This window comes from Phodopus roborovskii, unplaced genomic scaffold (genome assembly GCF_943737965.1).
Source record: "Phodopus roborovskii unplaced genomic scaffold, PHOROB, whole genome shotgun sequence".
In the NCBI taxonomy this organism is placed as follows: Eukaryota; Metazoa; Chordata; class Mammalia; order Rodentia; family Cricetidae; genus Phodopus; species Phodopus roborovskii.
Genome location: NW_026125964.1, coordinates 59,428 through 86,789, shown reverse-complemented (window position 1 = coordinate 86,789; position 27,362 = coordinate 59,428). Strand labels below are relative to the sequence as shown.

The 27,362-nt window shown below is 37.7% G+C and overlaps 1 protein-coding gene across 1 annotated transcript in view; it reads left to right on the top strand.

Moving 5' to 3' along the window:
• Positions 1-27,362, top strand: part of Aff2 (ALF transcription elongation factor 2) — a 479,228-nt gene that overhangs the window by 425,117 nt on the left and 26,749 nt on the right. The window contains exons 9-11 of the mRNA XM_051179204.1: positions 15,671-15,830; positions 17,890-18,921; positions 23,864-23,985. Coding sequence (XP_051035161.1) covers positions 15,671-15,830; positions 17,890-18,921; positions 23,864-23,985 — 1,314 coding nt within the window. The remainder of the gene's footprint in view (positions 1-15,670; positions 15,831-17,889; positions 18,922-23,863; positions 23,986-27,362) is intronic.

Sequence of the window (27,362 nt, the reverse complement as noted above, 5' to 3'; positions counted from 1 at the left end):
CTCTTCAGTATGAGACTTCATTGGAACCTTGAAGTAAATACTGACATTAACCATGGTGTATCCTGGTAGGACTTTTCTTCCTCCTCCTCCTCTTCTTCTTCTTCATTTTGAGACACTGTTTTTTTGTGTAGCTTTGTAGACCATGCTGGCCTCAAACTCACAGAGATCTGTCTGCCTCTGCCTTCTAAGTGCTGGGATAAAAGGCATGCACCACCAATGTCCGGCTCTGGTATAGCTTTTTTAACCCACAACCAATATTAGAAGGTGTCTGTAATGTCTCTTGTGTTTTCATTACACCCTTCACCTCCAACTTTTAAATTTACTTCCTGAATTCTCACATGAAACCTCACTTCAGCCATAAGGCTTTACACATATAAGATTTTTAAAATCTGACTTCTTAAGGTCAGTCTCTGTGGAAAGGGCAAGTGTAGTAGAGGAAACTCAGAATTGCTTTTGGCAGTAGGAATAGCCTGAATGCCTATTTTGCTCTAAAACAAAACATCACCACATGTTTTCTGTGCATTAAAGTCCCCAGTAGAAGCAGAGAAAATTCAAACATGCTGAATAATTAAATTTAGCAGGAACACTGGGAAGCTACTGTAGGGTTGGCATATCCAAGAAAATATATCTTTACTCAGATGTTCAGGACAGCAGTCTGAGTCCAAGCTTCCTTTGACAAGCCTGCAAAATTGATGGATGCTTGCACAGGTCTATTGTTGTAGGATGGGAGTGGGACTTATAAAACTACAGGTATGTGTATCTTATTGTTTGCATTCTGAAAACAGGAATCAAGTGTTTGTGATTATGAGCTTCTGTTTCCAAATGACCCATATAAAGACGAGGATTAGACATTAAAACAAAATGGACAAAGCTGGGTAGTGGTGGCACATGCCTTTAATCCCAGCACTCAGGAGGCAGAGACAGGTGGATCTCTGTGATTTCTAGGCCATCCTGGTCTACAATGCTAAATAGAGAAACCTTGTCTCAAAAAGAAAGGAAGAAAGAAAGGAAGGAAGGAAAATGGAAGGAAGGGAGGGAGGGAGGGAAGAAGGAAAGAAAATGGAAGGAAGGACAAATGAGAGAACCCTTGGAGAATTAAAGAAGAAGGAAATTCTAGTCCTTAATCATATGCACACATGCACATAAACAAACATATCTTCAGACCACCATAAAACATCAGTTTGTCTGTTACAAGTTTCCTTCCACAAGAAGCATAATTATGGTGGATTTATTCCACTAATTTGCCTGTCACTGAAGAGAAGAGTATGTTGGAATTATTGTATGGTGGAAGAGATAGTGGGAATGAAGAGAAAACACAAAATATGTTGCTGTTGCTATTGCAGAACTGTCACCAAAAGGATAGCCAGAACATAAATGATACTGTTTTGGCTCCAAAGGGGTAAGCAGGTGTCTTCAATGTCCCAAATGAGCTGTGTACAAGCTTGTACAAACAAGTGCAGAATCAGGCCTGTTTGTTATTCACACAAACAGAGTTTAAAGCATCTGAATTCCATAGTTCCCAGAATTCAGATGGTGCACAATGGTCCATAATGAGCAGCACCTGTGCTTACCTCAATTACTAGACCATTCTGAACAACAGCAGAAAGGGCTTACTAGAATTTTTTTCAATAATAGATTTCGTTATGTCTTTCATAATTGGATTCAAGAGCTCAAAATTTTACTTTGCAACTTGTTCATAAAATTTGTATGAAAAATTCTGGCATTTATTCAAAAGAAATAGTCTATGAAGAAAAAAATTGAAAAACAGCCAACCATTGGTAACTAAGCAGCCAAATTATAGTCCAAGCACTTGGCAAATATACCGCCTTTTTATTATTTCAGTAATTGAATTTCTGTTAAAGTGTGGGGCATAATTTAACATGAGGAATTTATTTATAATACAATAGTGTTTCAGTAATAAATGCATTATTATTGTCACTTTTAATGGAGTCTTATATATTCCCTCTGAGACTGTGAGGCAGACTTAGAGACAGTCACCACACCAGTGTTGTTTGTAGACAATTGAATTAATTGGAGACAGGGTCATTAACTCGACCTGAATACCTCTGATTGCTTCTGTAAATAAGGTTAGAGAGCAAATGGCTAATCTTCATTGTCATTATAGATTCCTCTTACATTTTCACACTGCTGTGTATATTAAAATCATTTTGCTAAGCAGCTTTTCAGACTTGCCTTATATTTACAGTATTGTCTTGCATGGCACATAACCATAATTGTATCAGACTTATATTACATTTCCCATATCCTTATAAAACATGATGCTAGAAAAGAAACTATGTTGAATCACAACTCATAAAAACCATCCAACCAATAAATGAATAAACCACAGTGTATAAAACATCATATTAAAGGAACGTAAAATCACAGAGCAAAAGTTGCTTTGGCTTCCTCTTGCAGATCCATGTACAATTTGATACTCAATTAACGAATAATGAGTTCTCCAAGATGCAATCTCTAAAGAAAGAGCACAGGCAGTGAAGCATTGGTTAAAAACCTCCTTGTGTTTCAGTTGGAGCCCTTCTTTAATAACATTAATAACATGCAAATTATAGGAGGTTAGGTTCCTTTTGCCTGTTCATTCTAAACAGGAGTTATCTAAATACCATTTGAAATACAGATATTAAGAATTTTAAGTCTTTTATTTCTGGAATTATTTTCCATACCACTATCCTGTTATTGATATATAAGAGATTTAGAAGGGACTTGGTGGGAGAAAACCTTCCTTTATGATTCCATTAATTCACAAGGAAGGAAACAACTCTCCAAACTGACTTCTCCAAATCAATTTACAACATAATTCAGAAATAAAGGACCTTTACAATGGATAGTATTGTATTGCATGTTGAGATTTTTGTAAGTGAGATAGCAGAAAGTAATGGAAACATAAAAAGGGGAGATTCAGGAAGAAGATTGAAAAGGATGAAAAACTGCCTAAAAGGGTAAAGAGATTGACTAAACCAAGAATAGATCTATTCCACAAAAAACATTTCTTGCTGTCCTACCAAGGAAATAGAAGTCTACTAGCTTTCCTTAGCTCTGCGACTAAATGGTGTTAAGTGACTCATCTAGAAACACAATTGCAGTAGCTGTTCTTTCAGACATTTTGCCTTTTAAAAATTTTATTCAGTATATGTTGATTACTACTCACTAGCTGTCAAGTTCTTCCTAGAATGCCCATCACATCTTTCTTCCAACTTCATGCCTTCCTTGTCTGTCTGTCTGTCTGTCTATCTATCTATCTATCTATCTATCTATCTATCTATCTATGTAACTACCTGTGGAATGGCTCTTATACCCATGGGTTTGGAGTCATATATTGGGCACGGATGGCTTACCAATGGCCAGCCCCAAAAGAAGAGTGACTGTCTCCCCCATCAATCATGAACTGGCAATAACTCTTTAGCTAGGGATGAGACCGCATGGCTTCATTTATCTCTCCATTCTGAACATTAAAAATTGATTATTTGTTTTTATTCCTATTTTATGTACATGTTGTTTTGTCTGCATATATGTCTCCACACCACATGTAGTCCTGGTGGCTATGTAGGCCAGTAAAGGATGTCAGATCCCCTAGAACTGGAATTACAGGTGGTTGTAAGCTACCATATGGGTGCTGGGAATTGAACCTGGATCTTCTGGAAAAACAGCCAGCCAGTGCACTTAAATATTGAACCATCTCTTCAACTCTTCATGCTTGAAATTTTATCCTTGTCTTAATGTATTCTAATTTTAATCATAGCTTGTATTATATGATTAAAATATGATTTAGTTTTGACTAATACATATTACTACACATGTTAATAAGTAGCACATGGCTAGAATACATGGGGATAGATATGAACATTAGCAAACAGTAATATCTACTTTTACTAAATGATAAATTGTCCAGTATGTGATGTGGAAGTCAATACTTCAGCTCTTATCCAAATCATAGTAAAGTTATTTTTATTATTTTTTAAATTGACATAATGTGCCACATTTGAAGGTATTTTCCCAAAACTATTTTTTTCTTTTTTGTGGGAAGCTTTAGAGACAGGATTACTCTGTGTAGTTTTGTAGACCAGGTTGGCCTCGAACTCACAGAGATTTGCTGCCTCTGCATCCTGAGTGCTGGGATTAAAGGTATTAATCACCACTGTCTGGCCTTAAAAGCTATTTTTATTTCTTAGCCATTAATACTCTTTAGTGATTTACTTAGGGGCTAAGGATGTAGTTCAGTGATAGACTACTTGCCTACTATGTGTAAGGCCCTGAGTTGCCAGCATTGAAAATCAAACAAGCAAAAACTAATGTGGAAATTGTTTAGCATCTTTGCTATAAGCTCTATTAGGTTTTAGTAAATAGCCATATATATCCACACTGAAATACAAACATGCGTGTGCACACGTATATATACATAACTATCAACATAAACAATTCCACATGAATACTCACTTCCATTTAAACATCTTGAATTAGATCAAATAGTCTGAAATACATGTTGAAATATAATTATAGACAAAATATATCACCTGACTTTTCTGGAAATTATCTATTTGTTTAACACATATTTTGTTGCCTAAGGTTCCAACTGGCAGAGCAGTATACACAGATTTTATCCTTATGAAGCTGAAAAAAAAATAGGACTCATGGAAAGCCTACTAGGATTTTTCATATCCATACAGTCATGTTACAGGCATTCATATCACACTGAAATTACCTTTTGTAAGGATTTAAGTAAGCATGTTCTTTTTTTCTTTTTCACATTTTGATATTTTTATTTAAATTATAAACAATCTTATTTTATATATCAATCCCAGTTCCCTCTCCATCCCATTCCCCCATGCTTCCCACTGACCACAATCCCATCCTTCCTTTGCTCCTTTGAAAGGGTACGGCCTTATATGGGGAATCATCAAAGTCTGTCATATCATTTGGGGCAGGGCTTAACGCCCACCCCAGTCTCTAGGTTGAGAGAGTATCCTCTATGGGTAATGGGCTCCCAATATCCATTTATACAGGAAGTATAAATGCTGCTCCATTACCAGGGGCTCCACAGACTGCCCAGGCCTCATAACAGTCATCCATATTCAGGAGGTCTGGGTTGGTCCTATGCTGGTTTTCCAGCTATCAGTCTGGAGTCCATGAGCTCCTCTTTGTTCATGTCAGCTGGTTAGCTGGTTCTATGGGTTTCCCCAGCATGGTCTTAACCCCTTAAGCATGATTTCCTTATTTTTTGACATTTGTACACCACCTGAAACTATCCCTAAAATGTGTTTTGGGTTTTTTTTTGTTTTGTTTTGTTTTGTTGAATTTAGCCAGTATCATTTTGATTTGCTGTTGCTATTATGAAAAGTACTTGTGCCCTCTACTCAGAACTTGTAGACTCCCTGGATTTTCTGTTGAAGTGATTAAATACAGTTATAATTTGCTTAAATTCAAAATATATCTGTTTAAATCCTTTTTATTCTAATCTATGTGTTCTTTGGAATTGTTATGTTTTTAAAATTCCTCTGCGTGACAAATTCCTCTTAAGAATGAAACCAACCACCCTGATCTTGTTACTACTGGCTCCTTGACTGTATCAAAGTTCATACTAGCTCCTGGTGAGATGCCTGTTTGCTTCCATTTCTTTTTAAGTGATCTTGGAATTGGCTGTGTGGATTCATTAGTGACATAGGTTTGTCATTTCTGTGGTTGATGATCTAGATTTACCTGTGAGCATAACCATTACACTGGTTGAAGAAAGTAGGCTATTTATATGTAGCTTTCTTTTCCCCCATGGTCTTGAACACACTTTTTGTCTTAATGGCAAAAGTGGCTTGAGTATATGATCACATGAGCTCTCCAAGTCCAGGGAAAGTGCGATCCCTTCTTCTCTCTTTTGCACATGACTTCTTTCAAATTAATGTTTTTGAGAAGGGAGACTATGTTAGCTGGAAGAGAAGATTTTTCAGACAGGTTGCATTGACGGACTAAGGAATTCTTTTCAAACTAGCCAGTTTTATTTTCTAAGAGGAATTTTGTGTTATAAATGATGTAGATGGGTTTAAGCAAAAGATCGGACTAAATTCATACATAAACTGTTGGTGTTTTTCCCCATCTGTTTAGTAATATACTTTGTGAATTATAGTAAATGTTAGGAAGAATTTTCAAGCCGATTAATTAGGGGAAGGAAACATTTTCTTTTTATTAGCATGAGTGTGTCATAATTAGCAAAGCATGCAGACTAAAGGATATAGTCCTGTCTTTGTAAAAAGCCCTTCAATTTCATTTTAAAACCCAACTTGATTGGATTTTTTGCTCCATAAGCAAATTAATTATACCACTGGAAAAATCATCAACTACAAAACCAGTTAATATCAGTCTCAGCACAGTATAGATTGGTTAACATATTAAAATGTGAGAATTGCCCACCTGTCACACAAAGTAAAATAATGGAATTTGTGTTTTAATTAAAATCAGGATGGTATGTGTCCATGTAGTACTCATTTTTAGGAAGGAACATAACATTTATTTTCTATGCTCATGAATGTATGTACACACTGTGAGCTATTGAGTGCTGTTCCCATAAATACCAATTACATAAAAAATTCTTTCTAAATAAGTTTCATTTTGTTGATGGAACTGAAGCAGATAAATTGCACTGTGCTGGACCAGCCTTCACACAACAATTTGAAAGGTTACAAGTCTATTACCAGGCTAACCTAATTGTTTCATTAAATTAATTTATGCTTCAGAAGTCTGTAGTGTTTGGTGGGCTGGCTGAATTATTGCTTTCTGATGGTGATCAGCAATACTTATATATTTCATAGTTAAGCATTGTTCTTTAGCAGACTGGATTTGTCCTGAATTCCCATCCATTAGAAGGCCATTTGAAGTATTAAGTATTTATACACATGTCATTATACCAGTTGCCCTTGAATATATAACGTTCCTGTATGCTTGATACTACTTCAGTGAAATAAAATAAATTGAGAGCAAGCAATCATCTATGGTGTAGTTACCAAAAAGAGCTCAGAAGAAGGTGATGTATTGTTATAAGCAGTTTCCCGACAGCCTGGTCCAAGAACCATGTCAGTCCCAAAGTAACACACAGAGATTCTATTAGTTATAAAGCTGTTGGCCAATGGCTTATCGGCTAGCTCTATGATAAATATTAATCCATGCTTACTAATACATGGATTTCTACATGGTCTTATCTTACTGAGAATGACAGACACCTGTACTCTTTTCCCAAGATCACATTGTGACTCCTACATTTCCCAGAGTCCTCCACCTCTCATAGTCCCACGTATCTTGCTTTCCTGTTTGCCAACAGTACTTTATTCATTAACCAATAAGAGAAACACATTTACAGAATGACGTCTCCCATCAATATCTGTGATAATTAGGCTACTGGGAAAGCCTTATTTGGATCTGAGGTTGAAAAGAAGGATTTTGTCAAGCAGAAGAGAGAACCAGTTGTCAGTGGATGCAAGGCCAAAGGGAGAAGTAGTAAGAGAAGGGCAGTTTAAGGGCAGAGAGAAGACAAACATGAAAGGTGTGTTGGGAAAGGAAAAGGACATTGGCCTGGTGTTCAGGTGATGGAGCTAGGCCTCTGACAATGCGGTGGATAGCAATGTACCCACCTGCACAGAAGTCATCAATTCTAAAACCAAGGAGCTCTTGGTTCAGTATCATGACACAGGTCAAAGAAAACCTGCACAGCTTTTATTCTATCAGGGAGTGTAGAATGAAAATCTGTAAGGAATATTATATACCATTTGGTATGATTGAAAGGATGCATTTTTATACTAGATTTCTTACTGTTTTTATCTTCTCAAGGTAGAATTTAATTTTAGTCCCAGTAGCAAAATGAAAGCATTCCCTGTGCCCTCTCCCAGATCATAGCCCCATGACCAAGAAGCTCTAGGGTTTCACTGACAAAACCAGTTGATATCTGTTCCCTTTACTTCCAAGTGTTCTTGAGGCCAATAAATCCCACGTCATAAATGGCAAAGTCATTGGAGAAAATTTGCAAGAAAAGCATGTAACCCAAGTTCTAATTTGTCTTAATAATAAAAGCCCACAGATATAAAGGGGTGACAGCTGAAAGATCAGAGAAACAGAGCAGCCAGCCACTAGAGCTCTTACCTCTATGAAATCCTCAGACTGTAGAGGCTGAGTTCCTGTCTCCTCCCACATATATTCCTCTCTCCACCCAGGCATCTCACTTCCTGTCTATACAGACCTCCAGACCTCTATGATTAGATACTCTCCACCCTCTACTCTTCAGGCAAGCTTTATTTGTTAGAATATAAACAAGATATCCCCACAAAAATATGAAGTGTGCTACAGTTAATAAAAATCACTCTAATGTTATTAATCTGATGATGACAACATCCTACTGAGACCACAGTGACATGGTATAATAGGGAGATTAAGTGCCTTATCGCATGCAGAGGATGTTTCTGGGGACAGTCCTCCCAGGAATCTATGAGAAGATATCGTTATTGTTTTACTCTAGGGTATCTTAAACACACTAAACATTTCACAGAGTGTGCCATTGATAAAACCTCTTTCCTTAGAAGCTTGTCTTCTAAATCAAGTGTCTGTGATATGTCAGGTAGTAGATGAGATGTAACATAGGACAAGCAACACTGAGAAGGATACTGTAATTGAGAGACATATGAAAAGAAAAACATTCTAGAGAGAGTGGAAGAAGTACCAATTCCCCATGGAGCATCAAATCTAAGCCCACTGGGCAGCAAGAGAGGAGATACCCAACAAGCAGAAGGCAGAAGCCTGGGTGGAGACACCTAAATCTGTCTCTACAGTAGCTGAGCTGCCTCAGCGTGTCTTATGTTTTCTCATGGAATATGGCGTGGGAATGCTATGGGTCCTTCGTGCAAGCGGCTGGACTCTACCTTCAATCAAGTTTTAGAAGCACAGTGCATGATTCCTGTACAAATATCTCCCAAGGAAATTACACAACTTACATGACCTTAGATTAGTGATAGATACAATTCATTATGGGAGACCGGTCCTTATGAGGACCAGCTACTAATAACCAATCATCCATTATCTCTATGGAGACCAGGATCTTAGGGTTCAATGTTCCCTGAACTTGTTTCCCTTGTTCCAATTGTTAATAAGCAAGCTCTAACAATAAAACAGACCCAAGCATGTTTCCCCCTATTAGGTTGTTTGATTGTACCAGCTCTGTGTGGTAGCAAAAATGTCAATGTGGATTCCAAATTTCACAGACAGATTAAAATGCCACACAAATATGGATGTTTTCAAGATGTAATATCCTATTAGTAAACACTAGCTAGCCTCCCCTGCGTCTTCCACAGTAACATCACACTGGGTACTGTAGTGGGGGCAGAATTCACTGTCTTTATATTTTCTTTTTCTTTGAATCTGAATGTTAAGTTTCTAAAGTATTTCAAGTGTTATTCATCTTGTTATTGCTGTGTGCTGAGCATCAGTACTCATAGCTATAAATGGAAGAGGTACAATAGCTGAGTGTTGACATGCACATTAAAAGAAGAGATGTAGGGGGAATTTGGCTAACTCAATTCCTGGTACGGAGTGCATGTTCAGTAAGTTGTACTCATAACCTGCCAGTATGGATTAGACTTGATTACTAGAGATAGTGATCAATATAGACTGTCCTCCCCCAAATGTTTGTTTGAGACAGAGCATCTCATTTCAGAATATCATTAGTGATCATTAGGGCACATCAAATGGAAGAATAATGCTCCTGGATAATTATTGGTGCAGATAAACGTGTAAAGAAAGTTTCAGACTGAAGTCCCTGTTTATGAGATGCCTAATAACTGGGGTTGATATGTAAAATAAGATTATTTTAAAATCAAATTTAAAAATGAGAAAAAAGAACTCTTTAGGGACATTGTTTAAAGAAAGCTACATAGGGGATGTGGAAAGCAAAGAGAGGCTAGAATGATGGCATAATGAGTAAACACTTGGTATATAAGCATAAGAACTTCTGTTTGGATACATAGCACCTACATGCAAATATATTACTGTGGCATACTGTATGTACCTGCAACCCCTGTGCTTGGGCAACTGTGCAGGGGTTGGTGCACAGACAGAGATAGATCCCTAGAACCTCCTGCTCAGGCTAGCCAGTCTATTTAGCTAAATAAATGAGCTTCAGGTTCAACAAGAAGCATGTCTTCAAAAAGAAGGCAAAGAGCAATGGAGGACACACACTGTTGATCTCTGGCGTCCACATGTGCATACATGGATTTCACAAACACGTATGCATATAGCAACTCACACATATAGACTCTAACTCACAAGCTTAAGTTTTACATTTTATAATATAAAAATGACAAAGAGCAGCCAACTTTTTGTTATTAAAGAAGTTGCAGCAAATAGTTATGGGAAATCCATATTTGATATCTAAATTGTGTTTTAGCTTTTAATTCAAATTGTGTAGCTCATTACTTTCTTTTTCCCCCAACAGCTTATTTCCTAAATACCCCTTTGTAGATTTTTAGCCTGCTACTCTCAGTTGAGTCCACCAGCAACATAGATATCATTGGGATTGCATTAGAAATGCAAAAATCAGACCCTGCCTCAGGCTTTCTTAAATAGAACTGGCACACTACCAAGGTCTCCAGGTGATTTACATGCATAACAAAGTATGATATTCACTGGTTAAAATAATTGTATTGCCTGAATGACCACATTGTCCTCTTTAAAAGCTATCTAATGTGTTCTCCCCAGTTCATAGGTAAGAAAAGTGAAACTTATGTTGAATGTCTGACCAAAGGTAACATTAATGGTAAAGTGCCCAAGGTGCTGCTAAAAACCAGATCAGATACTCTGCTAACCAACCTCATGCTCTTTCTGGTTTTATCAGTACCGTTTTTCTAAAGTCATCAGAGAAAGTCTAGTTATTTAAATGGACTTAAGATGGACCCAGGAAAAAATACCAAGGAATTTGATCTGGTCAGTCCATTAAAATCAAAGCTCAGATCTGATTGATTGTTAAATGAACGAAATTATGGAAAGCCATTATCACTCTAAATTATCTGTTAGACAGACATGTGATCCTCATAAAATTACATGTTAAAATTTGAATAAGTCTCAACTAAAAGAAAGAATTTAATGCAAGTCTATCCTGAAACTTTTCTCATGCTACATGTCATTGGCCAGTTCTGGGTCTTTTGGCATTTGTTGCCAATGTCAGTATCCCAAGAATTTTCTTGTCAAAGTTTTCCATTTCTGCTTCTCACTACAAAGATATTACCTATTATAGAATCAAAAATTTTCTTTTTGGTGCTTATATATATACTTTGATTGAGCAAACTTGTCAATCCTTAATTTTTCTTTACTCCTTATGAAACGAACTTGCAGTTAAATTAGGAACAGACTCAAAGAGCACCATCGCAAGTGTTCAGCTTTTGGGAAACTGTTAATCTGAATTAATGAACAGCCTAAGTTATAAAAACAGCCCTTCAGGAATACATACTTTAGTAGTCTAGGGCTTAACAAGAGTTATGTGAGTGACAGATTGCTGTTGAGAGCAGCTCATGAAACCAGTCTTAAACAGCAGGTTGAATGGATTCAGTGCTTGCTCATATTTTCTCCTATAACTAGTACATATCCTCCCTTAAAATCTCCTACACACTTTAGTTGTAAAAGGATTAGGACCTTTGAGTATGAAGATATCTTAAACAGCATCTAAACCTACTCCATACCCATACTTGCATTCTTACTGTCACAGTCTTCATGGCTGTTTTACTACATGGTCACTGACTTGCAGTGAACATTTCACTTTAACGTTTGGAAGAAAGAGAAAAAACCTGTAAAAATGTTGATGGCCAATATTCCTGGCTAAATGTCTTAATTACTGTACCTATATTATCTTGGAGGGCATTCTGCATGTCTCTCCCTTTCCCAGAGTTTAGACCTTCAGTTTGTTCAATGCTGTCATTCATTTTAGGATCTACCCACCCCCCCAATCTCCTTCCACAAATAGCCCCACTTTCTTCTGTATTGTTCCCAGTTCCTTTACTTTTCTTGCATCTACTCATTAATTATTGTGTCACGACTCAATCCTAATTGTTTCTGGAAACATTTAGTCAATACAATAATAAATGTATTCATGTCTATAATATAGTGTGCAATGGATGGACTGTCTCTTTAAGTTCATAATTTCTCCCAGCTTTCAAGATCCTTAGACCAGAAACAACTCTGTCTAAAGAAGTCATTTTAATGGCCCCTGAATTTCACTCACAGTGACCTTCTCTGATCTCTTTCCTGCACCTTGAATTCCCCTTCTAGTCTGAGCTGCAGTTGTAAAGAGAAAATGAATGAGCTTGGAATTAAAATGAGGCTTTGCTTCATTCAGTGATGCTAACTCACTGATGAATACAGTGGCAAAGCTGATCTTTGAAAGGACTGAACAGTTGACTTTGAAGTTGTAACAAATGTATGTCCTTTGAGAAGTTATATTCCATTAGCATTTAAGTCATAGAGTGCAGAGTGTGGAGTACTTAGTTTCAGATACTAAATGGTAGTGATCTTAATATCACACATTGGAACCACTAGCATTCCTTAGAAATATAGTTTATTTAAATTTAAGAATAAATGGTGTGTGGGAAATAATTTTAATGTAGCCTTGGTAAATGAAGATATATAAATTATACATTAATCCTTCCTTTCCTATGCAGAATCAAGTATTGTATATTGGTTGCATTAATTCACAGTCATTTTCATATGGATTTTAAAAATAAATTAATGACATATGAAAATAAATGTAGTAGAAGTGGGAATTTAGCTGACCAGCTAACAGTTTTAGGCAAATAAGTAAAAGTGAAATATAGTGATGCTTTGCCAATTTGAAGATTCCACAGTGGATTCTACACAAGAATAAGGACCTGAATCACTTACTCTAATATTGATATTTGTTCTGCTTTCGAAGACTTGTATTCGAGGCAGGGATTTCAGTCTTGGCCTCATTTTTGCTCCTGGGAACAGTCCTAGCCAGTACCATAGGAAATGAATCCTAGAGTCAGTTATTGCTTCCATTACTGGGTGTAGCTGTATCTATCCAAGACTGTGGTCTTTTAATTATGATTCTAAAACTTAGGAGGTTCTGGATCCATTTTTTTAAGTTTGAGACAAATTCATGTGATGACACCCTTGACCTAAACTAGTGTAAAGCATACTGCGAAGATTACTTTAATAACATCAATTTTCATTAATGGATCTGATGTGTGCAACACACAGACACAGATATATATATATATATATATATATATATATATATATATATATATAATTTATATTCACCATACTAAGTTTGAAGTTTAAAACATGCATACCAAAATGCATTTGTCCTCAGAATAGCTTTGGACAAAGAACATGTGCATTATACACATTTATTCCCCCAGTTTCCTATTAAATCTGTGAAGTTTTCATTCTGAGTTAGTTTAGGCGAAAGTTGATTCTGTTAAGTAAGATACCTGTGTTTTATGTGTATCATGTTATTGCTTTTATCTTTCAGAAACTGTGCAAAAAATAATCTAGTAAATGGGAACTCTATTCAGAAATATCCCAAACTAAAACCAGAACCCATTTAAATAGATAGTATCAGGATGACCAGCTTCTAACAAGAATCCACAAATAAATACATGTATGAATGAATATTAGCGAATAACCTTTTACTGGTGAATAATAATCTTGGCTCCAAATTGGATTTTTATCTCTCAGTCCACCACCCAGTATACTCAGCACTTCAAACGTGTTAAGTTATAATTGAAAATTTGCTGGAGGGAAATTGAGGCCAAATTTGCTTAATCTCTGGATTAGTCTCACTTAGGTATATTCTCTTAATCTTTATTTACCGACTAAAGATAAAAAACAATTGATTCAATTTAAAGGGTACTTTGCATATGTGTGTAGTCATTACTAGTACTTAACGAGAGTTTTGTAAAGAAATGCAGAGAAATATGAGGAGTAAGATGCAGGCTTCCTCCCTTTCCTTGTAAGAGAAATGTATACACATTTCCCCAAGAGATACTGTCCCCTATGTCTTGTGCGTCCCCCGAATCTCTTGGTGTGCTTGGCAGAGAATGTGCTTGTGAATAGCATTTACTTGGCAGCTAGCAATTTAAGATGAGTCTTTTCTCTATGAAAGGAAATGTCTACCCAGGAGATTAAAGGACCAGAATTGTGGGATTGAAGTTCTAAGTGGTGAAAAGGTTCTCTGTGCTGAAGGTGGCTGATCAGGAGCCCATGCTGCCATAAAAGGGTCTCATTTCTTCCCTAGCAGCAGGGAAGGTAATCTCCATCCCAGTGATGAGAGCCAGAGTGTTGGAGAACAGGCTCTGCTGAGGGTGTAGAATGCTGCATGAACTGATATAGCTTCAGGCAAGGAATAAAGGCCTATGCTTCTAGAGTTCTGCACAAGGGAATTCTTGAAGTATTTTTATCTTAGGTTTGAAGATGAGAGCAGAGAATTAGGTGCCCCCCCCCAGGTCAGGGCATGGCCTCTTGCTTGAAACTTTTTGCCTCGGATTTGAGGAATGGTAGGTGAGAAATCCAAGAAAATAGCAGTGCTATCGGAGCTGAGAAGCACAGGGGTGGGTGTAAAGCAGAAGGAGGGACCAGATTTAGTACCACAGGGAAAATGCAATAGGAAGAAGGGGCTGAAAAGTTGCACTGAGATTAGAACCCTCCTCAAAATTTGTTTTTCTTTTGCAGTTGTTGTTGTTTTGGGTTTTATAATTTTTTTTTCTGCACAGTTCCTAATAAAAAGAACGGCGTAACTCAATCCATTCTGGGGCATTTTGTGCCCCAGAATGCTGTAAGCCTGTTGATTGATGCAGTGCACAGAGAGTAAATGATCGGTAAAGAGTTAATTCCCATCCAAAGCAGAGTAAGTGAATGGTGTAACTTTTCAAATGCTTTGATCAGCTGTATAAATTTACAAATCAATCATTGGAGACAGTTGTTCCTTCGGGCTTTTACCTCCTTGATAAAACTGTCAAAGCATTTACAAAAATGAGAATGAAGAACAAAACACAAAGATGCACATTTTCTCATTTCCTTACTCCTGGATCCAACAGATTGACATTGAGGACCATATCTTAGACCCTTGGAATAACATCAGCTGAAGGAGCTAGAGCACCAGGGCGCCAGGTGCTAGCCCCTGCTTTGAAGACCTAGGAAAGTCTCTCCTTGACCCTGGGCTTTTGTTTCCTTCAATTAAAGGAAAATTGAAGTTACCAGTTCTTAGAAATATGACTAAACTAGACTATACTCCAAGACCTTGGGAGTAGAAGTCTATAAGGTAACAACAAAAATGAAAACTTAAGTGAAATCAATAACTGGAACAATTTACATTTAAGTCTCAGCTTCTAGTCTGTATCTATACGGTATGAAATCTCTGCTGAAAGTTTTCATGTGGAACATAAAGGTATGGAGGCTTATGTGGAAGACAAGATAACTATGCTGGGCCAAGGTGCTTGGTTCTAATACAATCTTTGACATTGACCAGGTCACTGGGCTTCTGGAGCCATATATTTTGCCTCTGTGTACTACTTCTGACTGAAGCTCACAGCGAATAATTCTTTATGTTGAACATGGCTGTTTCTTTCTAGTCTGAGACTGGATGAGGCAATAAATGATGACATTTTTCTTTCAGCCCACTCTTGGCCACATCACAGGCTCCCCCTGCGATCCAAGCAAATGGGGGGTCTGGCAGCTCCAGTGAGTCAGAGAGTAGTTCAGAATCAGACTCAGACACGGAAAGCAGCAGTACTGATAGTGAATCCAATGAAGCTCCTCGAGTGGCCACTCCAGAGGTAAGTGAAACTGTCAAGGCCCCCACATCCATCTGTGTGCTAATGCATCAGGTATCATGCCACATATATCACCAGTCTATGTACTTTAGTACAGTAACACTTTCAGAAAAGTAACCAGAGACTTGATAAGATTGTTTCTCTAAAACACACATGTGTATATGTCCTAACATATATAGATTCCTTCTGCATGGCTAAATCTGTGCTGTACAGATTGCTTGCTGCTGTATGACTGATTTTCTATGAGCCTTATTTAGCTAGGCTGGGCCTTAATACTCATCCCACACACAAAAACAAAAAACAACTTGTACATTAATGATGAAGCTTGAAATTAATTTTTTAAGTGAGCAAAGAAAGGCAGTCACAACTCACTTCTGGATCTGAAAATGCCTACTCTTAATTCGATTTTAAAGTCATTAAATGGATAGAAAACAATGAATACTTGAGAAATATACCTTCCCATAAAGGTGAAACAGCACTCAAGTAGTCACGTATTTCAATTCATACCATGTGTCTAAAAGCAATAAGTCATAAAATGTTTAGCCTAGCACAGCAGAAGATCAGAACAATAACTTAGAAATAGAAGGATTAGGCTTTTCCCTTCCCATTCTTTATGATTTGAGGATAAGTACTGTAGTTCCCTAAGCCTACATATGGTTCAACAAGGAAGTTCATCTCATAGCTGTTTACACACTTCTTTTTCAAAAACCAGAAAGGTCTAATAGAAGACAATAGTCATTTTATTGCTGTTTAAAATAGCAAATGAAAAACAAAAATAGCAAATGCTGTGCTGGACATTTGACTTCCTTTTGCTCATTTCCTCTTACTAACAACCCAATACTGTACTCTCTTTCACTATAGTCCATTTTACAGATGACAATGTATGTTTATGAGAAGTTAAACCAAACCCACCCCAAACTCTCACAGATATACAGTAGTAAAGCTGGGACTGACAAACCAGGTCAGTGTGCTGCCAGAATAGCAGCTAAGAATAGCAGCTCCTATGTTTTTTTTTTTTTTTTCATACTTACCTGCTATTATCTTCTACAGGCAGGGATCACAGTACTTAGTTCTTCTTAAATTTGCCATCCTCTATTTAATGGTGCCACATGCTTGCTGGCTTTCAGAAGAAGAGCTCATCTAATAAAAGTAATGGCTTTTTATTCAGATTGGTAGAATTCAGGATTGAGTATCAAGGGCCTGAATTGAATATACCATTTCTATTGCTTAATAGTGAATGCTAAAGTCAACTTACATATCCTCATAAATTGATTATTGGTCATGTACTTATGAAAGGTGAAGGAGTCAAGTTTTTTAACCCTTCAGTAAAATCAGAGAATTATAGCATCATGTAGTAGATTTCTGAAGATGGAAAGCTTTTCCTTCTGAACACTCTTGAAACACACTTAGATTTTCTTTCAGGATCAGACATTACCTCTGTCTCCTGGTGATAGGTTGATATAAGATTCTTAGCAAAAGACTTTGGGAAAAGTGTTCTCTCTCAAGAACTCTGGGCTACAATTTGAAACATTTGCTTGTGAAGAGCCCTTTACTTTCCAGCTAGAGTAGGGGATAGTTTCAAAAGGACAATAGAAACCTGTGCTAAAGGGCAGACTTTGATTACTTGTCTTTTATCTAGTTACATACAAGCGGAAAACAAATAACTCTTTTAATCTTCACTATAAGTATGTTTCTCAAAGACTGTGTGTGCTTTTGTATTTGTATTTGCATGTGTTTGTGTTTTGTCACTTAACATCCAAGGTGGTATGTCTGTCTGTTTACAAGGTCTCCGTTGGCTCAAAATAGATTCAAACTCAAGCTTGATATGCAATTAAAATATCCTTGAACATCTGACCTTCCTCCATGTTAACATTCACACCTGATTTACATAGTTCTAAGAATGAAATCCAGGGCTTCACGAATGCTAGGCAAGTATTCTGCTAACTACATTCCCAGCCCACATCGTCCAAGATTTTATTAGCAAATAGTCACTATACAGAAAGTCCCCCTAAAGTCTCCACACATGTAAAATTCATCCCAGTTACTGTTTCTCAATCTGCAGCCTGAGCCACCCTCAACCAACAAATGGCAGCTAGACAAATGGCTGAATAAAGTCACATCCCAGAACAAGTCATTTATTTGTGGCCAAAATGAGACACCCATGGAGACGATTTCTCTGCCTCCTCCAACAGTACAACCAGTGGAAGTCCAGGTCAAAGTGAAACCAAACCCCAGTCAGGCTGTGGCTGGACCCAAAGAAAGGCCTTTCCTCAGCCTCATTAAGGAGAAGGCTCGACCAAGGCCCACTCAGAAAACCCCAGAAACAAAGGCTTTGAAGCATAAGTTGTCAACATCAGTTGATACAGTTTCTCAAAGGACAATTGGGAAGAAGCAACCCAAAAAAGTTGAGAAAAACACAAACTTTGAGGAGTTTATCTGGCCCAAACCAAATATTACCAGCACCACTCCCAAAGAAAAGGAAAGTGTGGAGCTTCCTGACCCACCTCGAAGCCGAAACAAAACCACTGCCCATAAACCAGTCCCTAGGAAAGAACCAAGGTCCCATGCCCCTTTGACCACTGAGAAGAAGAAGTATAGAGGATCTGGAAAGACTGTGCCAAAGTCCCGGGAATTCATTGAAACAGATTCATCTACATCTGATTCCAACACAGACCAGGAAGAGACCCTGCAGATCAAAGTACTGCCTCCCTGCATTGCTCCTGGAGTTAATAGTTCTAAATCCAAGGATACTTCAAATTCTAGCCTGACCCTAAGCACCTTGATCAGCAGCAGCAGCAACAGCAGCAGCAGCAGCAGCAGCAGCAGCAACTTACCCACCAGCAATGAGGAGACGGCTTTTTCACCACCTGCTGCCACACAAACTGAGCTCTTGTCCCCTCTAAGAGATCACGAGAATCCGAAAAACCTCTGGGTGAAGATTGACCTTGGCTTACTTTCGAGAGTACCTGGACAAAACACAGGCTTAGCAGTACCTTCCAAGACAGAGCACAAGGAGACTGCCTTGAAACCCAAGCGTCAAAATGCTGCCACAGCTGTGGAAAAACCAGCCCCCAAGGGCAAGCGTAAGCACAAGGTGAGTTGCCCAGTGGAGTCTGCCATGTGACTGTGAGCAGAATCTAACTAACTTCCTCTGCAGTCTTTTTTTTCTTTCTTTCTTTCTTTTTTTTTTTTTAAGGTCAATAGTAGGGAATCACAACCTCTTGTAAAAAATGAACTGATATTTTTTAAAAGCAATGAAATATTTGGTATATGACAATGTTAGAAATGTTCAGGGTGTGGTAGTAGACACTGGCAAAGACAGCTGTTAAAGAATATGAGACATCATGACATACAGGAAATAAGAATACAAAGAAGCCTCTTCCCCAAGGCAGCCAGTTTCAGGAGTCAGCAGCTCCTTAAATTGCTCCAATTACAAGTGGCTTCTATATAATCTACAGTTTCCCACTTCAGCATTAACAGGGTGCCTATCTGCCCACAATGACCAAGTGCATCTTCTACATTTGTTCATTTCTCTGGACAGATATTAATGCACTCACAAGTCACCTATCCTGGGGTATACTGGCATCTATCACACAAAGGTTTTAGATAACCTTTTAGGATTACTGACCTATTTGGAAGGATTACTCCATGCAAATATCACCTTAACATGTTTTGCTATCAATTCTAGGAGTACATAGGCTTAACAGAAGGGGAAATCCAGAGTGACTTTTACCAATAAAAAATAGAATATGTCTAGACATATGAGTTGATAGCTAATAAACCATTTTTATTTACCTCTATAATTGAGTTAATTTTTCATAATCGCATCCTCTTGTGGTGGTATTTTGCAATAGTTTCCCCAAAGCACCACAGTAGGTAGAGATAAGACTCCTAATCCTTTATCCGTTCTCTCTGTTTTTGGGAGAGAGTGTCTTGAGTATAGCCATTATTAAATGGGCATGCTCTAAGAGTATTCATTCCCTTGTAATTAGAAGACTAAAAAGTAGAAGAGACTGGAGGTGACTAAAACCAAGTAAATATCATAAGAGAGGGGTATGAGAACAAGGAGCATTAGGACCCAGGGAATATATAGAAGAAAAGCACCTGAAATCATGGGTAGACTGACAAGTGCTGAAGAACGAGAACTGCTGGGTGAAGATGGAGTTTTAAGAGAATGAGTGTGGCCATGTAGGGAAATGAATCCTTAGGCCACTGTGGAACACTAGAGGCATGAAAGTACTCTGAGGCCAAGGTCTGGTAGGAGACTATAGAGGGCTAGAAGACAAAAGAGCACTATGACTCTGGGAGCATGAAGATAGTAGGGTATTAGAAGACCACTGAACACTAGGACATAGACGGTACTAGATTTGGGGAGCATTATGGGATAAGGAATCACTTGCACTTTATATAGGGCTGTAAAACTGATGGCTACTAGAAAATAGCAGCGAGATTATCGTATGTGGTAGAATATTGACAAGTTCCAGAACAATGGTAAACTTTGAGGCACTAAAGCTCCAGAACACAGAGAAATCATAGGAAACTGAGGACACTAGCAGATAGGGAACACTCGGAGAGTAAGAAGCAGAAGACTGGGCAATATTAAACTGTGGTGTACTAAGAGATAGTGGAGTAGTAAGAGATGCTGGAACTCTGATAGATCAGGCAATGTTAGGAATATGGAAAACACCAGGGTACAGGAAAACCCTAGGAGACTGGAAGTGAGTATGAGGCTTGGTACACTAAGAGAGTAGACTAGGGGCCACTATGATACGATTACTCGAAAACTGGGCAATGCTAGGAGAATGGCCTGTTAGATACCTGAGTAATAGGAGACTGGGAGTGCTAGGGGACTGGACACTATTAAAGCCTAAGGAACACTGAGGGACAGAAAAGGACTGTACTGAGAGCCTGATGATTTCTGGGATCCAGAAAATTATGAGAAGGTGGAGGAGAGGCAGGAAATTGGGAATCCCTAAGAGTCAATCAAGTACTAAGAGGATGAAAGCTCTAGAAGACTAGGACAGAGGGGAATGTTAAGAATCAGGTGCTTCCCAGGTGCCAGAGGACACAATAAGACAGGAGGGTACTGGGAAATAGACCAATAGAAGTAATTGGAATGCTGTAGTTTGGGAAGCTGAAGGGACTGGCGGTCTATAGGGGATTACTAGGGACCAGAGCAATTCTAGAAGGCAGGTGAGTCCTGAAGAGAGGCTTTCAGGGACAGCGAATTCCAGTACACCTTAGTGAATGATGCATTAATCTAACCACTAAATGGATCCTAGAACAGTGAGTAGGAAGTGTGGGACCCATACCCTGCCCCTGATTCTTCTCTCTTATTGATGACAACAGTAGAATGAAAATGTTGTTTGCAATGAATACATTTAAGAAGGAAAGACATGTTTTACAGATGGTCCATTCCCTTGCATACTGTTGATTGTTACAAGCAGTTTCCCACCAGCCTGGTCCCCAGTGCTGTGTCAGTCCCAAAATAACACACAGAGACTCTAATAGTTATAAAGCTGTTGGCCAGTGGCTAGAGCTTCCTATTGGCTTGCTCTGTCTTAAATATTAAACCATTTTTATCAATCTAAGTGTTTCCATATGGTCTTACCTTGCCGGAGTGAGGGTCTGGACATCTTCTCTCAAGTGGCTCGCTACATCTTGACTCCTCTTTACCACCTCTCCCAGTATCCTCCTTGTCTCCTAGTCCCACCTATCTTGCCTTCCTATTTGTCAACATTTCTTTATTCATTAACCAATAAGAGAAACATATTTACAAAATGACATCTCCTAACATCTCCTCTTTTCTTTCTAAAATAAAAAGAAGGGTTTTAACTTTAACACAGTAAAATATATAACAAAACAGTTATCAAATACAGAGCTATAGTTAACAATATTTAGTCCCTTAACATTTAACAAGATTTAACAAAAGTATTCCATTATCTACCCTAACTTTGTGAGTCTAAAGTCTTATATGTAACTTATCTTTAATCCTAACTAAGGAAAGCTATAACCATAACTATCTGTCAACTCCACCAAAGACAGAAAAAGTATAATATATAAACTCTAGAAATGATAGAGACATCTCACTACCTGGACAGTCATCCAAAGTTCTTCTATAAATTGGCACATCCATCTTTGGCCCATAGGCCATAGTGTGTCTGGAAGACTACTCAGCAAAGCAGGAAACTTTAACTGTCCACCTGTATTGGCAGTTTGTCAGTCAGTTTTCTCTGTGTCCTGTAGAATGTCTGGCAGACTTTTCTGTGGGTCCTGCTAATTTTGCCATATAGGAAGCAAAATACATAACGAGTTTCTTCAATGTCCAACTTCCTTTTTGATGCAGGTGGTGTTACCAGGAGCAGTTATGTCTCACTGTCAAGAGAAACCCTAAACCATTTTAAATGCCATATTCTGTAGGTCTTTGAAAAGGTTTGAAGAAAGTTTGTCCATTTGAAATATATCTCTATATATCTAGAAAACCTAACCAACCTAACTATAAGATTTGACTATCATAGGTAACTATCTACAATCTGTACATAATTATATATTACATTTTAAAATGGGCTACATAAACACAAAACTTAAACAATAGAAGAAATATACATATCACAAAATTGACCTTAAATTTGTATCAATAAATTTAAACCCATTGCAATACAAAGTATTCATTTCTATATTCTATTCCCCATTTTACCTTTAAAAATAGATTGGTTGTGATCATTAACCATTTATAACCAACACCATTTAAGTGAAAACAGACAATTATAAACAGTATTTGGGGATTTGGGCATCGTTCTTTCCAAACTTGTTCCTGGTGGTTGGGATGATGTAATACCTTGGGAATCCTAAGAAGCTGCAGAAATCCTAGCTGTAGTCTGTAAGGCTGATTTGTCCCAGCTATTTTGAATGTTGGATCACCTGGGACACTGTTTCAGGGGGTCTTGCTTGATCAAACCATTTTAGTCTGGAAGGAATCCACAGCTTTTTATTTTCTGTGGAAACAAAAATAGAAATTCTTTTCCCAAGTAACCTGTTCTTAGACTTAAATTTTGAAGTCAAAACATTTTTAAAACATATTTGTTAGATTAATTCTAGTTTTCATTTTTTGAGACAGGGTTTCTCTGTGTAACTTTTGCCTGTCCTGGAATTCTCTCTGTACAACAGGTTTGCTTTCAAAACACAGAGATTTGTTTTACTCTGCCTCCTGAGTGCTGGGATTGAAAGTGTGGGCCAACACACACAGCTTCTCTCTCTCTCTCTCTCTCTCTCTCTCTCTCTCTCTCTCTCTCTCTGTCTCTGTCTCTCTCTCTGTCTCTGTCTCTCTCTCTGTCTCTCTCTCTCTCTCTCTCTCTCAAACCATTTTATCCTGTTTCTTTTTCACCCCCAAGCCTACATATATTTTAAACACTTTATAAACCTTTACAGGTTTTTCTTTATCTTAATGTCTTTACTGTAATTCTTTATCTCTTCTCTCACATCCTACATCTTGACTCCCCTTTACTACCTGTCCCACAATCCTCCTTGTCTCCTACTCCTATCTTGCTTTCCTATTTGCCAACAGTGCTATATTCACTAACCAATAACATACTTACAGAATGTCATCTCCCACCAGTTCGTTTTATAGACAGTTTTGTTGGTCACCCACAGCCCCATGCTCTTTAAACAGGATCTGTACAATTTTGAGATTATCATGTTAATTTCCTAACTATCACTTTGTAAAGGCACTGTGGATGAGAGAAGTGTAACAAAAGTGATACATTTCTTCACTTTCATTATGAGGTTCTTGTGCTGCACAGTCTTTAATCAGAGATTTACATTGAAGTTTAACTAGGGAAGGTTGATTGTTTTTCTGTCTGATCAAAAGTACACATTTAACACCCCAACCTAATATAGAAGTTGAAATAGAAGCAAGCTATCTTGTTTTTTGTTTTGCTTTGTTTTGCTTTTTTTTTTTTTTTTTTTTTTTGTACAAAACAAGCCTGTCTGGATGTGTGATGTATTTCAAACTCTATGTATTTTTTCCCCTGTAAAAGCCAGCAGAAGCTGCAGAGAAAATTCCTGAGAAGAAGCAACGCCTGGAGGACAACACTGCTATCTGCTTACTTCCTCCTTGCATTTCACCAGCCCCACCCCATAAGCCTCTCAACACTAGAGAGTAAGTTTTCTGTGCCTCAGTGTAATGATCCTTGTATAAGGGTTTGACGTTAAAAAAAAATGTTGAACAATATTGAGGGATTTTTGTTCCATTTGAATGTCTGGATAGAATCAAGAATGATTTTTGCCCCCCCCCCAAAAAAAAATAAAAAGTGAATTAAAAAGAGAAGATATCAAATAAGCACATAGTTTTATGAGGTCAATCTGCTTTTGGACAGGGTTCAGTTGTGATGGTGAATACACACTTTCACTTGATCTTGATTGGGTGCTACTTTGAATGCCATTTCCTAATGTTAATATAAAGTTAGTAGAGCAGTACTTGCATATTGACTCCACATAGGCCAGGAGAATGATATGCTTGAGAAATTGTGCTCTACCCACACGGAAGGCAGTTGTGAGTTAAGAAAAGCCTGGTAGAGATGAGTATGTTGATTCAAGTCAACTGGCCTCTTGCTTCTTTCTCTTTAGCAACTATTCAAGATCAAACAGGAGGGCCCTGTGTCCTTTTCTCAGTCTAAGAGCATCATCCTTCTACAGAGAAGGCTAACACTCTGTGTCTAGCAAGTATTGTGATCAAATTCTTTCTGTTTTATAAATATCACTTAACTATCAATAATGTCAGCTACTTGAGACATTCTGTCTGCTTAATTATTGCAATAAATTCATTCTACATTGGATATTACTCCCATCAAAGCCAGGTTTTGGAGTCTATTAGCAGCCCAAAGCAGGGAGGTAATCTGGACAACTGCTGCTAACAATTGATCTCACAGGTTACTGTTTAACATCAGTGATTCAGCATCAATCTGTCACAGATGAGATGTTGGGAAGAAGTTATTAGCTTGCATGGCTCTGGCATCTTGCTTTAAAATGAAAGGCAGAAACAAACTCCCTTTTGTGAAACTCACTATCAATAATAACAGTTGATCCCTAAGATGCCTGCCCCTCACTCTGAAAGTCAGTTACTATTTGTGACATGTATATGTACTCTCTGGCAGATTCTGTCTCTGTAATATCCATTAACATAGTTCTCAGAAAAGGAAACACAGTGAAGCCACCTGAACCCATTTCGCTCAGGATAGACCAGTAATACAAGGAAGCATGGATCTTGCTAATCATCCTAGTCTTTCTTCCAGGTCAACGTGGCATAGTGGTGGTGCAAGAGTTCCTCAGATCCCAGGCTAGACTCATTTCACACTGCCTACAGATAAAAGACAGAGGCCAGGGCAGTGGGCAATTGCCACACCCGCAAACCCTTACTAAGCAACATTACTAAGCAACCTATGAGTTGTTGCTCTAGTTTATGGAAGAGCAACTATCAAGAGTAAAGTAACTCACAATTAAGAAATGGTATTTTTACAACGCAGGTTTGGTTTGCACTCTGCTCTTACATTAATGTGAAATTATTATTTTCACGGAAGGAATATTTATCATTCAGATAGACTCTTCACCACTTCAACAGGTTCTTATGATTTCCAACAGCATCAAGTCCTAGGAATTGAGGAAGGATGTGGCAGATTGGTATCTTAAGTTTCTTCTTTTGGGAACCCTCTTGCAAGCTTTATTTGTTCCTCTGTTATCTGACCCTTCACTCTTGATCCTTAGAAACTCCCGAGAGAAAAATGTTCACTTTTCTAAATGAACTTGCTAAACCCAGAAAAGATGCTATATCTGATTGTGACAACTGGAGTTACTCCATAAACCTAATGGAAATTCTTTTGAATACCTCATCAAATTTAGAACTTGATACAGCCATGGTAATGCTCTTTCTTCCAGACCTACTGTCCTTTCCTATCCTATTTAAGAATATGCAAAAAAAATTATTTTTGTGGTTGAAAAAACCAGTGAGCTTTCTTAGAAAAAGCCCCCTGAATGTCTTTTGTCATTGAGGTTATTAAATATCCAACAGATCTAAGTTTGCTACTGGGTAGATGAAAAGGGTACAAAGACACTGGTGCCTATCACACAGAATGGACTGCTTCTCCATTTATCAGGTCAGTAGCAGACAGGAAAGTGCTGACATTCAATTTAAGATCAATTACCTCTCAGAAACAGCTCCTCACTTGAAACCCCAACTACCTTCTCAGCCAGCTAGTTGTAAATAATTATTTCCCTACTATAGGTGCCCAGCAATGGTGTTTTGTTTTGTTGTGTGTGTGTGTGTGTGTGTGTGTGTGTGTGTGTGTGTATACACACACACACACATACAGACACACATATCAACAAAGCTCAGATACCACTGTAATTATCATACTTTATGCGTTCTATTGTTGGTGGAATTTCTTCATGGATAAGAATCTTGATCAGCAGCTTGAGAGGATACTAAGTGGTCCAGAGCACTTGTTGCTCTTGGAAAGGATCTGGATTTGATTCCCAGCACCCACACAGTGAATCAAAACTCTGTAAGTCTAGTTCTAGTTAAACCAACACCCTCATCTGCAACCCACAGGTATCAGTACACATATATGTAAACAGGAAGAACACTGCTACACATAAAAGAAATCTAAAATAAAAAAAAAATCTTGATCCATTTGTTTGCTATCATTTTTATGTCATCACAACTATGTTAAAATGGCTGACATTTCAGAGAAATTTTAACAATAATTAGGAAATATTTTATATTAATTTTAGTCATTTATGATGATGTCAGAAATATCTTCACTGTTTAAAAGGTTCACTACATGGCAATAAAATAGAACCACATTTACGAGGCAAATGATGAGGAAGAGGGCATGTATTATTATAATTGCCTAATCCGTATGACACAAGAAAAGGGAATAAGAAGCTTGCACTTAATTTTACTTGAGGAAATCAGACCACCTGAATGCTTGTTCATCCTTGATTTGTTGCTTTGAGATATAGAAAATCTATATATCTAGGCACTGACTGAAATTGACCAAGAGGAAAACATAAATTCTTGTTGGCTTAATTTGCTATTGAAAATTGCAGTCAATAATCATGAAAAGTAAATGGCTGTACAGTGCAATATTAGTAGTCTAAGAAAAGATTAAAATTCAAGTAATCTTCATTGATTGGTTCAAGACAGTAACTAAAATGAAAATCCATGATCCAATTACCATGTAAAGCAGTTAACATAAGATTTTAGTTGTTCTGTTTTATTTGAAGTCCAAGTTAGTTTGATGGTGCCCATTTAATGGAAAGATAAATCACTTTAAATGCACAAGGGTACATTTAGTATTGTAGATGTCTCTTGTCAATATCATCAAAGAATATTTTAAGTGGAGTTTTTGAAGTGTATTACATTAGTACCTCAGTTTATCAATTTAAGGTGAGTGGATGTTTATTCCTTGGCATTGCATACAATATTTTTGCAGATAATTTACAATGTTTTTTTTACACTAGTGTTTAGTGTGTAATTTA